Genomic DNA, 14,749 nt, shown 5'->3' with positions numbered 1-14,749 from the left:
CTCTGGACTGCCAGAGGGCAGACTTCAGGTGACTCAAGGAACTAAGTCAGACACCTTGGGAAGCAGCCCTTAGGGTCCAGGAGGTCTGGACCTGCTTCCAGCAGGAACTCCTGAAGGCTCAGAGCAGACTGTGCTGGAGGTGAGCCCCGGGGCAGACAGCCTGGATGGGCAATGAGCTCCTGGGTGAATTAAGGGGAAAGAAGAGGAGGTAGCATCTTGGGAGGAAGGAGAGGTGAGCCATGGGCTGTGTAAGGATGTTGTTAGGTCATGCAGGAGAGCAGTTAGAGAGGCAAAAGGCCATTTAGAGCTCAGCCTGGCACTGCTGTGAAGGACTCAAACAATCCTGCTACAAATCTGTGGCTGGCAAGAGGAGGGCAAGGACAACCTCCACTCCCTGGTGGACAGGGAGGGGAGCAGAGTAACTAAAGATGAGGCAAAGGCAGAGGTGCTTAACACCTTCTCTGCCTCAAGGTTCCCTAGCAGGACAGGTTGTCTGCCAGACAGCTGGCCTGCAGAGCTGGCAGAGGAGGGAGCAGTGTAGTTCCCCTGTGGTCCGGGAGGAAGCAGTTAGAGGTCTGCTGAGCCAGTTGGATCCCCAGAAGCCCATGGGACAGGATGGGATCCATCCCAGGGTGCTGAGAGAGCTGGCAGCTGCTGGGCTGTGAGGCTTGCCCTGCAGCAAAGCCAGCAGGAGCAGGGCAGTGGTGGTGGTGCTGTGCTGGGCCCAGGGGAGCACACAGCTTGGGCCACCACGGGATAGGAAAGGCACTGAGGGGCTGGAGGGTGTCCAGGGAGGAGCAGCAAGGCTGGGCAGGGGTTTGCAGGGCAGCATACAAGGAGCAGCTGAGGGAGCTGGGGTTGTTCAGTCTGGAGAAGAGGAGGCTGAAGGGAGACCTCATTGCTCCCTGAAAGGAGGTTGCAGTGTGTGTGTGGGGGCTCTGCTCCCATGTAACCAGGGAGGGGATGAGAGGAAATGAGCTTAAGTTGTGCCAGGGAGGGTTAGGTTGGAGATCAGGAATAATTTCTCTGCTGCAGGAGTGGTCAGGGCCTGGCAGAGGCTGCCCAGGGAGCTGGAGGTGCTCAGGAAGCTGCAGATGTGGTGCTCCAGGACAGTGGTCAGGGAGTGGGAGCTGACTGATGGTTGGACTCAGTGGTGTTAGAAGTCTTTTCCAGCCTTGCTGGTTGCACAGCTCCTCTTTGTTGCCAGCTGCAGAGTCCTGTGCTGGATGCCCCTGCTCGGTGTGGATGCTTTGCACCAACCAACCAGCAGGACAAAGGAGCTGGTAGGAAAGCTGTGCTGAAGGTGCTTCTGGGGGGGTTTCCTTGCTTCAACTGCAGCCAGCCCAGAGGGATCAGCTGGGAGGCTGCCTGCTGTGCTGTGTTTGGGCCTGCTGTCGGGGCTTTGGTCAGGAACGTGCAGGTCTCAAAGTGCAGTGCCTGGGAAGGGAAACAAAGAGGTAATTTGAGTAAGCAATTAGAGAGCTGCTGCTCTCCCTGCTGCAGACACTTGGGGCTGCTGGGTTTGGCAGCTGAGCTGCCCTGCCTTGAGAGCTGGGCTGAGGGAGGTGAAGTTCCAGTGTGCAGGAATCTGAACCCCACAGCAGTCTCCTGTGAGCTGCTGGTGTGTGCCCTGGGCTGGAGAGCACTGCTGGCCCTGGAGCAGTCTGTGCTGATTGCCAGCAGCTCTGCCACTGCCCCTTGCTCTCAGCAGCCTGTGTAAGCTTTGGCAGCCCTGCTGCCTGCAGGGAGGTGGGGAAGGTGCTTGGGCAGTGCTGGCTGTTTGCTGTGTCCCTGCTGCCTTCCAGCTCAGGTGGGGCTCAGCTGCTCCAGAGGCTGTGGCTGTGGTCTTCTCACAGCTGAGGAGGAGGGAGCTGAAGCAGCAGGAAGAAGAGAAGACCTGCAGCTTTAAACCCCAGGGGAGATGTGCTCCTCACCTCCTTTCTGCTCCTGCAGTTTCCCAGTGGCTCAAGCAGGCAGAAATAAGAATGGGGGAAAAAGCCCAGGGGGGCTGTTTAGCAGCTTCTAAGAGCTGGTTGGTTGTCAGGGTGGCTTTCAGTCCCACTCTTCTGACAGCACTGAAGCTCTAATTCAACGTGTTAATTAAGTGTGTGCCAAAGCCCAGGGACTGGCTGCCTGCAGTTGAAATGCAATTCTTAATTGCCTCCTGTCTAGAAAGCTTGGAGGGAAGCTTGGAGCCACTGTGCCTACTGGGAGAGCAGTGCTGCCAGCTCTCAGCCTGGTACCCCTGGGTGCTGGCTGAAGGGCTCAGCATGGGCAAAGGCAGCCAGCAGGATGCTGGGTTCTGTCAGCCAGAGCATCACCAGCAGAGGTAAAGAAGTCACTGTCCCACTCTAGCCAGTGCTGCTCAGCCCACAGCTGGAGCTCTGCCTGCACTCTTGGTCCATGCTGTACAAAAAAGCTGTGGACAGGCTGGAAGGTGTCCAGAGAAGGGCCAGGAGAGTGCTCAGAGGCCTGGCAGCTCTGCCCTGTGAGGAGAGGCTGAGAGCTGCCTTTGATCAGCCTGGAGCAGAGAAGGCTCAGGGCAGACCTTAGCAGCATGGAGCAGGACACCCAGGGTGGCTGCAGGAGGATGGAGACTGCCTTGGGACAGAGTCCCCTGGGGCAGCCAAGGGCTGCTGGGGACAAGTCCCTGCTGGGCACATTCCCCTTGGGCTGCAGAGGAAATGTTCCCCATGAGCACAGCTGGGCACTGGAATCATCTCCCCAGGGCAGCAGTGGATGCCCTGCACTGGGCAGGGTGGAGGCTCAGCCTGGCAGGGGGCTGGGCCAGCTCCTGGCAGCTGCTCCACCACCCAGAGGGGTTGGGGATGAGCCCTGGGGTCCCTCCCCAGCTGGCCCTGTGTGAGCTGTGGCTGCACTGTTGGTGGCTGTGTGCTCAGAAGGCAGCACAAGCTGACCTCTGCTCCCTGATGAAGCTTGGCTCTTGCTCTGCTCTCTTCCTGCTGCTTGCTTTGGTGCAGCACAGTGCAGAACTCAGGGACAGAGTCAGTGCAGCTGCCAAAGGGTTGTTGGATGTTAGAGTCTGTGCCAGTAAGGGAGAGGACACTGAAGCATCTCTGAAGGATCCCAAGAGGTTGCTGTTTGCTCTGTGCTGTCTGCCTGGCAGTCAGGTTTGCCCCCAGTGGGTTTGTTGTCATGTTGCTCTCATTACCTCTCCAGGAAATTACTTTCCTATTTTCTTCACTAAAATATCTTCATCTCTGGTCTGGGTGAGGGCACTGAGGCAGCCCCAGGGAGCCTGCAGGTGGCACCAGGCTGGGAGGCTGAGTCCAGTTGCTAGAGCCTAGGGAAGCTTCACAGCAGGCTCTGGGCAGGTCACAGCCATGGCCAAGGCTCCTTGGCTGAAGTTCAACAAGGTCAAGGGCCAGGGCCTGCCCCTGGCTCCCAACCACCCCATGGGGAGCTCCAGAGCTGGGGAGGGGTGGTTGGAAAGCTGCAGCTGGGAAAGGGACCTGGGGGTTTGGTTGGGAGTCACTGAGCAGGAGCCAGCAGTGCCCAGGAGGCCAAGAAAGCCAAAGGCAGCCTGGCTTGGGTCAGAAGCAGGGTGGGCAGCAGGGCCAGGAGGGGATCATCCCCCTGTGCTCAGCACTGGGATTTGAGGCCACAGCTGCAGTGCTGTGCTCAGCTCTGGGCCCTCCTGCAGGAAGGACCCTGAGGGGCTGGAGCCTGTCCAGAGCAGGGCAGCCAGGCTGGAGAAGGGCCTGGAGCCCCTGGGCTAGAGGAGGGCTGAGGGAGCTGGGGGGGGTTGAGGCTGGAGCAGAGGAGGCTGAGGGAGAGCTCCTTGCTCTCTGCAGCTCCCTGCAGGGAGGTTGGAGTGAGGAGGGGGCAGCCTCTGCTCCTTGGTGCCAAGGGAGAGGAGCAGAGGAGATGGTTGCAAGCTGCCCCAGGGGAGGCTGAGGCTGGAGAGGAGGAAATCTTTCTGCCCTGGAAGGGATCTGAGCCCTTGGCAGAGGCTGCCCAGGGCAGTGCTGGAGTCCCCATGCCTGGGGGTGTTCCAGCAGCTGTGGGCCTGGTGCTGAGGGCCATGGTTTGGTGCTGAGCCTGCAGGGCTGGCTGGAGGAGCTTGGAGGCCTCTGCCACATGGATGGGTTCTGAGGTTCTGTGCTTCAGTGCTGCTGTAACTTTATTAACCTGCTGCAGGGCAGGTGGGATTCAGGGCTGCTGGGATGCCCAACCTCAGTCCCCAGAGCATGCTGCATCTCCTGGGCAGTCAGATACCAAACACTGGGGGCTGATATTTTTAGCTCCTGGCAGCTGCTGTCTTCTCCCCTGCCCAGTGATATTCCAGGCTGTGTCATTTGCTTTGGAAAGCACCACCAGCAAAACCAAGCAACCAAAGAGCTACCCAGAGAGGGCCCTTAGGCTCTCTGGTGTGGTGGTTCAGAGCCTCTCCTTCCAGCAGGCTTCCCCAGCTCTGCCAGCACAGCAGTGTTGGGCTGGGATTCTCTGCATGGGCCCCTGAATGTTGCTGGATCCTGCCCTGGGCTCAGAGCCCAGCTGGAAATCATCTCTCAGTTCCCCCTGCCTGAATTAGGCAATCTTCACAGCTTTCAGCTCTGTTAATCAAGGTCAGTTTGCATCACTCCCTGGCTCAGAAGGTGTTAGGGTGCCCAGGATGTTTTGGTTTTTCCTCTGGGAAGCTGCTCTGAGCTTTCTCCTGAGGTCTCCCCCTGCCCATAAAGTCCCAACACAAACAGCTGCTGCTTGCACAACCCTAACCTGCCCCTGCCCCTGCCCCTGCGTGCTGCGGGCATTGGGAAGGGGCAAAGTGTGAGGCATGGTGGCTGCTACAGAGCATGCATGGAATGGCTTGGCTTGGAGCTCACAGCTCATGCAGCCCCAAGCCCCTGCCATGGGCAGGGACACCTCCCACCAGCACAGGCTGCTCAAGGCCTCATCCAGCCTGGTCCTGAACCCCTCCAGGCAGGAGGCAGCCACAGCCTCCCTGGGCAGCCTGTGCCAGAGTCTCCCCAGCCTCACTCTCAACCATTTCTTCCTCCTCTCCACTCTGTCTCCTCTCTCCCAGCTCAAAGCCATTGTTCCTCAGCCTGGCACTCCCAGCCCTTGGCCAGAGTCCCTCCCCAGCTCTCCTGGAGCCCTTCAGGCACTGCAAGGCTGCTCTGAGGTCTCCCTGCAGCCTTCTCTTCTCCAGGCTGCACAGCCCCAGCTCTCCCAGCCTGGCCCCACAGGGGAGGTTCTGCAGCCTCTGCTCCTCTTGGTGGCCTCCTCTGGAGCCTCTCCAGCAGCTCCAGGTCCTTCTTGTGCTGGGGGCCCCAGAGCTGGAGGCAGTGCTGCAGGTGGGGGCTGAGCAGAGCAGAGCAGAGGGGCAGAATCCCCTCCCTGTGCTGCTGCTCTCCCTGCTCTGGCTGCAGCTCAGCACTCAGCTGGCTCTGGGCTGCCAGGGACCACTGCTGGCTCCTGGGGAGTTTGTCACTGACTGCCAGCCCCAAGGCCTTCTCCTGCAGGCTGCTCTCAGCCACTCCTCTCCCAGACTGGATCTGTGCTGGGGATTGCCCTGCCCCAGCTGCAGGACCTGGCACTTGGCCTTGCTGGACTGCAGGAGGTTGTCTTGGTCTCACCTCTGCAGCCTGTCTGGGTCCCTCTGGCAGTTTCCTCTGGCAGCTTCATGTGTGGTTTAAAGATCTGCTGCTGTCTGGCAGCCTCTGTGTGGCCAGGCTGCCCCTGGTCACCTGTGGCATTAGGCAGCAGGTTTGTGGTGGGCTGGAGCTCCTTTAGTACCCTGAGGGCCTTTGTCTCAGAGACTTCTCTTTCCTTTTCTTCACCTGCATGTGCTGAGCTCAGGGCAGGCTGCAGCCTTCCTGGGGGCTTGAGCAGAGGGATTGTGCCCAGGGGCTGCATTCTGGGGATGTGTTCTCATCCTTTTAAGCTGCTCTGAAGGCTCTGTCTCTCTGGGGTTGCATGCAAGCAGCTGCCATGGGCTTTTATACTTTGGTCTCAGCTTCTCTGTAGCCTGCACTGATAGATCTCAGTGCAGAAGTAAGCTTGGGGCTGCCACAGCCCCCTGGTAGAGCCCATGTCAGCCTTCTGGTTTTCTGGCTGTTGGAGGTGAAGGTTTGGGCTGATTTTCAAGTCTCTCTTTTGTGCATCTTCATCCCTGTAGAAGAAGCTGAGTGAAGTGACCTGGCTTGGCTGGGGACACAGAGGGCACTGCCAGTCAGTCTGCTGGTGGCACCCAAGTGGTGACAGCCCTCAGGCTGTGCTGCCCTTCAGCCAGACCTGGGCAGGCCGCAGAGCTGGGCAGGGAGAAGCTGACTGAAGTCCAACAAGGGCAAGGGTAGAGTCTGGCAGCTGGGAGAGAACAACCCCAGGGACCAGGAGTGGCTGGGGACTGAGCTGTTGGAGAGCAGCACAGGGCAGAGGGAGCTGGGGGTGCTGCTGGCCAGGAGGATGCCCATGAGCAGAGGAGGGGCCTCAGGAGCAGGGAGGAAACCTTTGTCCCTGTGAGGTGACAGAGCCCTGGAGCAGGCTGCCCAGAGGGGTTCATGGTAAGGATCTGTGCATCTTCTGGGGAGGTGAGTGACTTGTCCTGGGTGACCCTGCTCTGGCAGGGGGCTTGGACTGGGTGATCTCCAGAGGCCCCTTCCAGCCCCTGTCACTCTGATGCTGTGTGTGCTGAGGCTGGAGCAGGTGAGCAGAGCAGGGAGCTGGCCTGGCCTGCCCGGAAAGCAGAGCTTGTGCTGCTCACTCTGCAGGTCTGATTCTGCAGCTGGTGGAGCAGAGCAGCTCCTTTGCTCTCTGCTCCTCTCTGGCTTCCCCTCTGTCAGTAGCTGCCTCCCCATGCAGTTTGAGCTGCCACAAATTGCAGCCTGCCTGGCTAAGGAACGCCAAAAGGAGTGGCAAGTGACGCTGGGAGGCTGTGCTGTGAGCTGGGGCAGCCCAGCTGCTGCTGCTCTCAGTCTGTCCTGCCTGCTTTGGGGATGTGGCTCCACTGCAGCCACTCTGAGGTCAGCTGTCTGAGAAACCTGAGGACTGTTGTGCTGGCAGCTTCAGCTCTGCAGGTAGAACACTCCTTGTTCTCCCCTCCCACCCTCTGTGTCACTGGGACAAGCCAGGCCTGCCTGCCTGTGGGCAGGGGCACAAACAAGCTGCTGATTCCCTCTGATCAGAATGCTGTAGGTAGGTTCTGTGAATGCCCTGGAGTCCAGTGAGCTGTGAGGGAAATGTGCAGGGGTTCACTGCAGTGCTGCAGTGCTGGCCCCAGCTGTGCCTGAAGCAGCCAGGGAGCTCCTGCAGCTTCCAGCAGCACCTTCTGCTGCCCAGGGCAGGGCCCTGCTGGGGAGCATGCAGCAGTCACAGATGTGCTCCCCTCTCTGTTCCCAAAGTGGAGAGCATTCCCTTGCAGAGGGGGAGCCATGGACCTGCTTCTCCCTCCATGTGTGTTCCCCAGGCATGTTGGTTTACTCCCTGTGTGGTTTCTGGCAGGGCTGCAGAGCCACTGCTGTCTGCCTCAGGGGAGCTGAGCACCTAGGGGGATCCAGGCTGGGAATGTGGTGAGCATGAGCTCTGCAGAGATGAGCAGAATGGCTCAGGGTGGAAGGGACCTCAGAGATCATCTACTCCAATGCCCTGACATGAGCCTCCTCTGGCCTCTCTCCAGCAGCTCTGTGTCCTTCTTATGATGAATCTTTGCTGTGCTCCAGTGGTACAGGACTTAGCTCAGGTGCAGCTCAGTGCACCCAGCTGGTGCCCATGCAGTGCAGTGAGCCAGCAGTGCTGGGCAGTGCAGTGCACCCCCAGCTTTCTCTGGGGGCTCTGAAGGCTTCCTGACACAGACCCTGCCAGGAATGTCTGTGCTGCTGGTGGGGAAGCTGTGGGGTTACTCTGAAGTGGCCTGAGGCAGCTGTGCCAGGAGTTGGCACTGTCCTCTTTGCACCCCTGGCACCCTGAGATCACAACCTGGATATATTATGGTAGGAAATGGAGCAGAGGAGGCTGAGGGAGACCTCATTGCTCTCTGCAGCTCCCTGAGAGGAGGCTCTGCCCCCCAGTCCCAGGGCCTAGAAGGAGAGGAACTGGCCTGGAATTGTGCCAGGGGAGGCTTGGGTTGGAGAGGAGGAAAAATGTCTTTGGTGTCAGAGTGGTCAGGGCCTGGCAGAGGCTGCCCAGGGGGGTGGTGGAGTCCCCATGGCCAGGGCTGGTCCTGTGGCCATGGCCCCTGGGGATTGTGCGCTGTGAGGGCTTCGGGCGGTGGAGCGCAGCCCAGCACCGGGGCAGGCACAGGTGGTGCAGAGGCGATGCTGTGTGCCAGGCTTTTGTGAAGGGCTTTCCCTGCCCCCCCTGCAGCTGTGCTTCAGTTGATGGTAGTGGTCTGTGGCTGTTCTGGGAGGTCAGTGTGCTCCGGCAGGGGGCTTGGCCCGGGTGGGCTCTGGAGGTCCTTCCCAAGCCCTGTGGCTGTGTGCTGTGTGGCTGCCTCTGCGGCTCTGGCCCTGTGCCGGCCTGGGGGCTCTGCAGGGCGCTGCTGGGGCTGCTGCCCCCTGCCTGGGGCTGCTCCCCCAGGCTCGGGCTGGGCAGGCTGTGATGGGCTGTGGGGTCCCTGCAGGTACATGTACTGGACGGACTGGGGCGAGACCCCCCGCATCGAGCGGGCGGGCATGGACAGCAGCGCGCGCAAGATCATCGTCGACTCGGACATCTACTGGCCCAACGGGCTCACCATCGACCTGGAGGAGCAGAAGCTCTACTGGGCTGATGCCAAGCTCAGCTTCATCCACAGGGCAAACCTGGATGGCTCCTTCAGGTAAGGCTCCTGTCGCCCGTGGGGGGCGGGCAGGCCCCGCTGGCCTCCCAGCCGTCCCTCGGCAGCCGTCTGGGAGCGAGCCCAGAGCCCCTTGGGGTTGGCAGTGGCAGCCTGGCAGAGAGTGAAACAGCCTCCCTGCCAGCAGGCTGCTCTCCAGAGGAAGGGTTTGGGGATCAGGATTTCCTTGTGCACAGTTTATGGCCTTCAGGTTGCACCAGGGAAGCTTCAGAGGGTCCCTGAGGGAACCTCCCTCGGGCAGGAGGGCTGCGGAGTGCTGGCGCGGTCTGCCCAGGGCACTGCTGCAGTCCCCATCCCTGGGGCCGTGTTCAGGGTGCAGAGGTGTGGTGCTGAGCAGCATGGGCTAAGGGTAGACTGGTCAGTGATGGGTTAATGGTTGGGTCTGATGATCTCGAGGGTCTTTCCCAACCTAGACGCTTCAGTGATCCCTGCACAGCAGGAGTTTGCCTTTGTAGGCTCCTCTTTGTCCTGGAAGTTGTGGAAGATGCTTCCCCCTGGCCCGGGGCAGACTCACCTTTGACCTGGCAGGGTTGGCACTGCTGATGGTCTTTTTCCATCAGGGAAGAGGCATTGGGACACACTTGTCCTTGGCCCCTTCCAAGGTGTCCTTCGTGGCATGCCTGGGAATTGAGCAAGCTCAGCTGCTGCCTGACTCCCAGAGAGCAGGCAGCAGAGTCTCCTAAAGCCTGAGGGAAAGCTTTAGCTGGGGGCTCCTCTCCAAGGCTGCTGCTGAGTTTTGGCTGTTGTAGACATAAAGCAGTGACTCTTCAGACAGGGCAGACCTAGGTACTGGAGACCTTAAACCTCCCTAGAGGAGAGCTGGTGAGGGTGTTCAGAGGGGCCTGTGGGGATAAGCCAAGGGGCAATGGTGGGAGGGAGACACTGGGACAGGTTGCCTGGGGAGCTGGTTGAGGCCCCAGCCCTGGAGACATTCAAGATAAGACTTGGTGTAGAAGGGATCTAAAAGCTCCTCTGGCCATGGGCAGGGACACCTCCCACCAGCACAGGCTGCTCAAGGCCTCATCCAGCCTGGCCCTGAACCCCTCCAGGCAGGAGGCAGCCACAGCCTCCCTGGGCAGCCTGGGCCAGAGTCTCCCCAGCCTCACACTGCAGAACTTCTTCCTCAGCCCCACTCTAACCCTGCTCTGCCTCAGCTCCAAACCATTCCCCCTTGGCCTGGCTCCAGACCCCCTCAGCAAAAGTCTCTCTGCAGCCTTCCTGCAGGATCCCTTCAGCTCCTGGCAGCAGCTCTGAGGTGCCCCTGGAGCCTTCTCCTCTGCAGGCTGCACAGTCCCAGCTCCCTCAGCCTGTGCTCTCAGGGAGATGTTGACTGCCTGCAGCACCCTGTGGCTCTGGGATGGGCTCCCTTAGGTCCTTCTGGAAATGTATGTCCAGAAGTGGACAAAATATTCTAGAAGTGGTCTCAGCAGGGCAGAGTGGAGGGGCAGGAGAACCTCCCTGGACCTACTCACCACAGCCCTTCTGATGCACCCCAGGATGCCCTTGGCCTTCCTAGCCCATTGCTGGCTGCTGGGCATCCTGTTGTCCACCAGCAGCCCCAGGTTCTTTTCCCCATAGGTGTTCTCCAGCTGCTGAGCCCCCAGCCTGTGCTGCTACCTGAGAGTATTGATCTGAATTTCAACTCTTGAGCTGAAGTTTCCCCTTCCCCTGACCAGTGCTGGCACAGGAGTCTGTGCAGCTGAGACTCAGGTTCTGCTCCTGGCAGGGGGCTTGGGCGGGGTGAGCGCTGCAGGCCCCTTCCAGCCTCTCCTGTTCTGATTCTTATGGTAGACTTCAGTCATGGTTCTAAGTGGAAGATCACTTTGGAGGCTGCTTTTGTCCCTTTACCACAGAGCAAAGTAACTTTCAGCCAGCCTTGTGCACGGAGAGGTCGTTTGGGGGTTGAAATGTTTCTCCCCATCCCAGAACCACTTCACCATTGAAGGGAAGAGGAGATGTGCATTCTGCAGGGTGAATTCATGGCTCTGGGGCACTCTGCCTGCTGCATCCTAGCAGCTTCAGTTTGCAAGAGCATGGGCTGGAAGGATTGGAAGGGATGTAATTACAGGAGGGGGAGAGACTTGATACCCAAGACTCATGGAAAGAGGGGCGAGAGAGAGGCCAGCAGCTGCTGCCAGGGGAGGAGACAAGCCCTGCTGGGGTGAGAGAGGAAGGGCAAAGTGCCATCAGTGCTGCTGTGCCTTGTGTCTGCAGGGGGTTGGAAGGACAGAGACTGTAGAGCAGTTCCAGTTTGGTCTCTGCAGCGGAAGGAAGCAGCAGAATAATTCTGTGTTGTGCTCTCCACGTTCCCTGCTGGGGCCTGGGACCTGCAGGGACCTCTCTGAATTCCTCCATCTCTGAACACAGATGAAGAATCCTGGGGACACTTTCTGTATTGCCCCCACCCTAGGCAGTGGTCTTTGGGCATTTGCACAGCTCTGTGATGGAGCTTTGGTGTGGGCTGTCAGGGACCAGCATGGAGCTGAGTCACATAACAGATTCAGAGAGTGGTCTGGGGCAGAAGGGACCTCAAACATCATCCAGTTCCAGCCCCTTCCCCGGGGCAGGGACACCTTCCACTCAACCAGGTTGCTCAAGGCCCCATCCAAGCTGGCCTTGAGCCCCTCATTCTGCTGTGAAGCCCAGAGTGTTTGTGTCCTCACTGCTCTGAGGGGCAGAGTCTGCTTTTCCATCCATCACTTTTGTCCTTGGGGGGTTGGACTGGATGGTCTCCAGAGGTCCCTTCCAGCCCCAGCACCCTCTTGATCTCCAGGTGAATCCCTTGCCCCAGTGAATCCCTTGGAAGGCCACAATTGCAGCAGGAGCTGTACAGAGCCAGACACAGCTCAGTGGCAGCACTGCATTTCTGACCCTTCTCCTGTCTTCCTCCTAGGCAAAAGGTGGTGGAGGGCAGCCTGACCCACCCCTTCGCCCTGACCCTCTCCGGGGACACGCTGTACTGGACGGACTGGCAGACACGCTCCATCCACGCCTGCAACAAGAGGACAGGGGAGAAGAGGAGGGAGATTCTCTCTGCCCTCTACTCCCCCATGGACATCCAGGTCCTCAGCCCAGACAGACAGCCATACTGTACGTGTCCCTGTGCCCTGCAGCTCTCTGCATGGCTTCTGTTTGCCTGCCAGGAACACACTGACCCCCCGGTGGTGACTGTGCAGGTGTAAGGGTTGGGACCTGGCCAGGGGCTTGCTTGCCAGGGCTGGAAGTATCCAGATCCTGCACCTTCCTCTGAAAAGTCCAACCTGCACTGGGAAGAGCTCCCTGATCACCCAGCACGTGACACAATCCAGTCAGTACTCTGAAACTTGAAGCTAGAAGAGGGGAGAGTGAGACTGGAGGAAATCCTTGACAGGATTTCTGGGGAGACACTGGCACAGGCTGCCCAGGGAGGCTGTGGCTGCCTCCTGCCTGGAGGGGTTCAGGACCAGGCTGGATGAGGCCTTGAGCAGCCTGTGCTGGTGGGAGGTGTCCCTGCCCATGGCAGGGGGGTGGAGTGGATGATCTCTGAGGTCCCTTCCGAGCTGAGCCATTCTGTGATGCTGTGAATGGGACTTGGGAGCAGTGGTGGTCATGCTGGTAGTGTGTCTCATGCCTCCTGGAGGTGTTCTGCTCTTTGGATGCCTTCTTTGTTTATACTGACTGTGAAATCTGCTTCCATGCAGACCATGTGTGCTGTGCTTTGCAGAGCCTTGAGACTGAGCAGAAAGAGCTTGGTGATGGACCTGGGGATTTCATCCCCTTGAGGCCTTGGGTGCACACAGCAGCCTGCTCTATCTCCCAGCTCCAGAGAAGAGTTTGTCTGTGCTGAGTTCCTGCCATTGCTTTTAGCCCAGGGGATGTCACAGCCTTGGGTCATTGTGCTTCTGGGCCACTCACAGAGCACACATGGTACAAGTAGCTGAGGTGCCACTGACCTCAGCCAGGTCAGGAGCCCTCTCTCCCTCCCTGCCTCCTTCCCTCCCTCCCTGCCTCCTTCCCTCCCTCCTTCCCCTCCTCCTGTCAGTGGAAATAACACAACCAACTTAGCCAGAAGCTGTGCTGCTAACACTGAAGCAGCTGAGATTCTTGCTCAGGCTGTGGCTGATGTCTGGAGGGACCTGGCACACCCTGCCACTTCTATCATTAGTTTTTAGCAGCCTGCCCTCCCCTCCCCTGCTTGTTCTGGTCACAATTTCAGGTCTGCTGCTGATTTTTCCCCAGGTAGAGAGATTAGGTGCCTGCAGGTGTGATGTGTTTGCACCACACTGCTCTGTGATTGCTCCTCATCCCTCCTCCCACATCTGCCTGGTCTTTGTTTGCTCACTTGCTGCTCCCCTGGATTTCCAGCTCACCAGTGCTTTCTCTTGCTGGGAAAGCTTTGCAGTACAGATTGCCAAGATGAAACATTGCTGCAGTGTGGAGATTCATGGAATCACAGAATGGCTTAGGTTAGGAGGAGCTTCAGAGATCATCTGCCACAATCCCTTGCCATGGCCAGGGACACCTCCCACCAGCACAGGCTGCTCAAGGCCTCATCCAGGGATGTCCAAGGACAGGAGGCAGCCGCAGCCTCCCTGGGCAGCCTGTGCCAGTCTCCCCAGCCTCACACTGCAGAACTTCTTCCTCAGCCCCACTCTAACCCTGCTCTGCCTCAGCTCCAAACCATTCCCCCTTGGCCTGGCTCCAGACCCCCTCAGCAAAAGTCTCTCTGCAGCCTTCCTGCAGGATCCCTTCAGCTCCTGGCAAGCAGCTCTGAGGTGCCCCTGGAGCCTTCTCCTCTGCAGGCTGCACAGCCCCAGCTCCCTCAGCCTGTGCTCCCAGCAGAGCTGCTCCAGCCCTGGCAGCATCTTTGTGGCCTACTCTGGTCTCTCCCCAGCACCTCTGTATCCTTCTGCTGCTGGGGACAGCAGAGCTGGAGGCAGGACTGGAGGTGAGGTCTGAGCAGAGCCCAGGGGCAGAATCCCCTCTGCTGCCCTGCTGCCCCCACTGCACAAATTGTTCAGTTTCCCTTCTGCACTGGCTGCTCTCCCATCCTCCAAGCCCTGCTTTCCATTTCCATGGCACTCCCCAGGCCTTTGCTGCAGCAAGCTCTTGGCAGTGCCCAGCTTTGGAGACAGTGACATAGCTGGTCAGTGAGGGCGTGCTGAGCCGAGCAGTGAGGGCGTGCTGAGCTATGCAGTGAGGGGGTGATGAGCTATGCAGTGAGGGGGTGATGAGCCGGGCAGAGAGGGCGTGCTGAGCTATGCAGTGAGGGCGTGCTGAGCTATGCAGTGAGGGGGTGATGAGCTATGCAGTGAGGGCGTGCTGAGCCGAGCAGTGAGGGTGTGCTGAGCTATGCAGTGATGGCGTGCTGAGCTATGTGGTGAGGGTGTGCTGAGCTATGCAGTGAGGGCGTGCTGAGCTGTGCAGTGATGGCGTGCTGAGCTATGTGGTGAGGGCGTGCTGAGCTATGTGGTGAGGGTGTGCTGAGCTATGCGGTGAGGGTGTGCTGAGCTGTGCAGTGATGGCGTGCTGAGCTATGCGGTGAGGGCGTGCAGTGAGCTATGCGGTGAGGGTGTGCTGAGCTATGCAGTGAGGGTGTGCTGAGCTATGCGGTGAGGGCGTGCTGAGCTATGCGGCGAGGGCGTGCAGTGACCTATGCGGTGAGGGTGTGCTGAGCTATGCGGTGAGGGTGTACTGAGCTATGCGGTGAGGGTGTGCTGAGCTATGCGGTGAGGGTGTGCTGAGCTATGCGGCGAGGGCGTGCAGTGAGCTATGCGGTGAGGGCGTGCTGAGCTATGCAGTGAGGGCGTGCTGAGCTATGCGGTGAGGGTGTGCTGAGCTATGCGGTGAGGGTGTGCTGAGCTATGTGGTGAGGGTGTGCTGAGCTATGCAGTGAGGGCGTGCTGAGCTATGCGGTGAGGGTGTGCTGAGCTATGCGGTGAGGGTGTGCTGAGCTATGCAGTGAGGGTGTGC

The 14,749-nt window shown here is 59.3% G+C and overlaps 1 protein-coding gene across 1 annotated transcript in view; it reads left to right on the top strand.

Moving 5' to 3' along the window:
* LRP5 (LDL receptor related protein 5) overlaps nt 1-14,749 on the top strand; it is a 141,572-nt gene that overhangs the window by 39,900 nt on the left and 86,923 nt on the right. The window contains exons 3-4 of the mRNA XM_068166684.1: nt 8,582-8,779; nt 11,691-11,887. Of these exons, the coding sequence (XP_068022785.1) occupies nt 8,582-8,779; nt 11,691-11,887 (395 nt within the window). The remainder of the gene's footprint in view (nt 1-8,581; nt 8,780-11,690; nt 11,888-14,749) is intronic.

Source organism: Melanerpes formicivorus, unplaced genomic scaffold, assembly GCF_026170545.1.
Source record: "Melanerpes formicivorus ecotype bairdi unplaced genomic scaffold, bMelFor1.0.p_v2 SCAF_103, whole genome shotgun sequence".
Taxonomy (NCBI): domain Eukaryota; kingdom Metazoa; phylum Chordata; class Aves; order Piciformes; family Picidae; genus Melanerpes; species Melanerpes formicivorus.
This window is presented reverse-complemented; position numbering and strand designations above follow the sequence as displayed.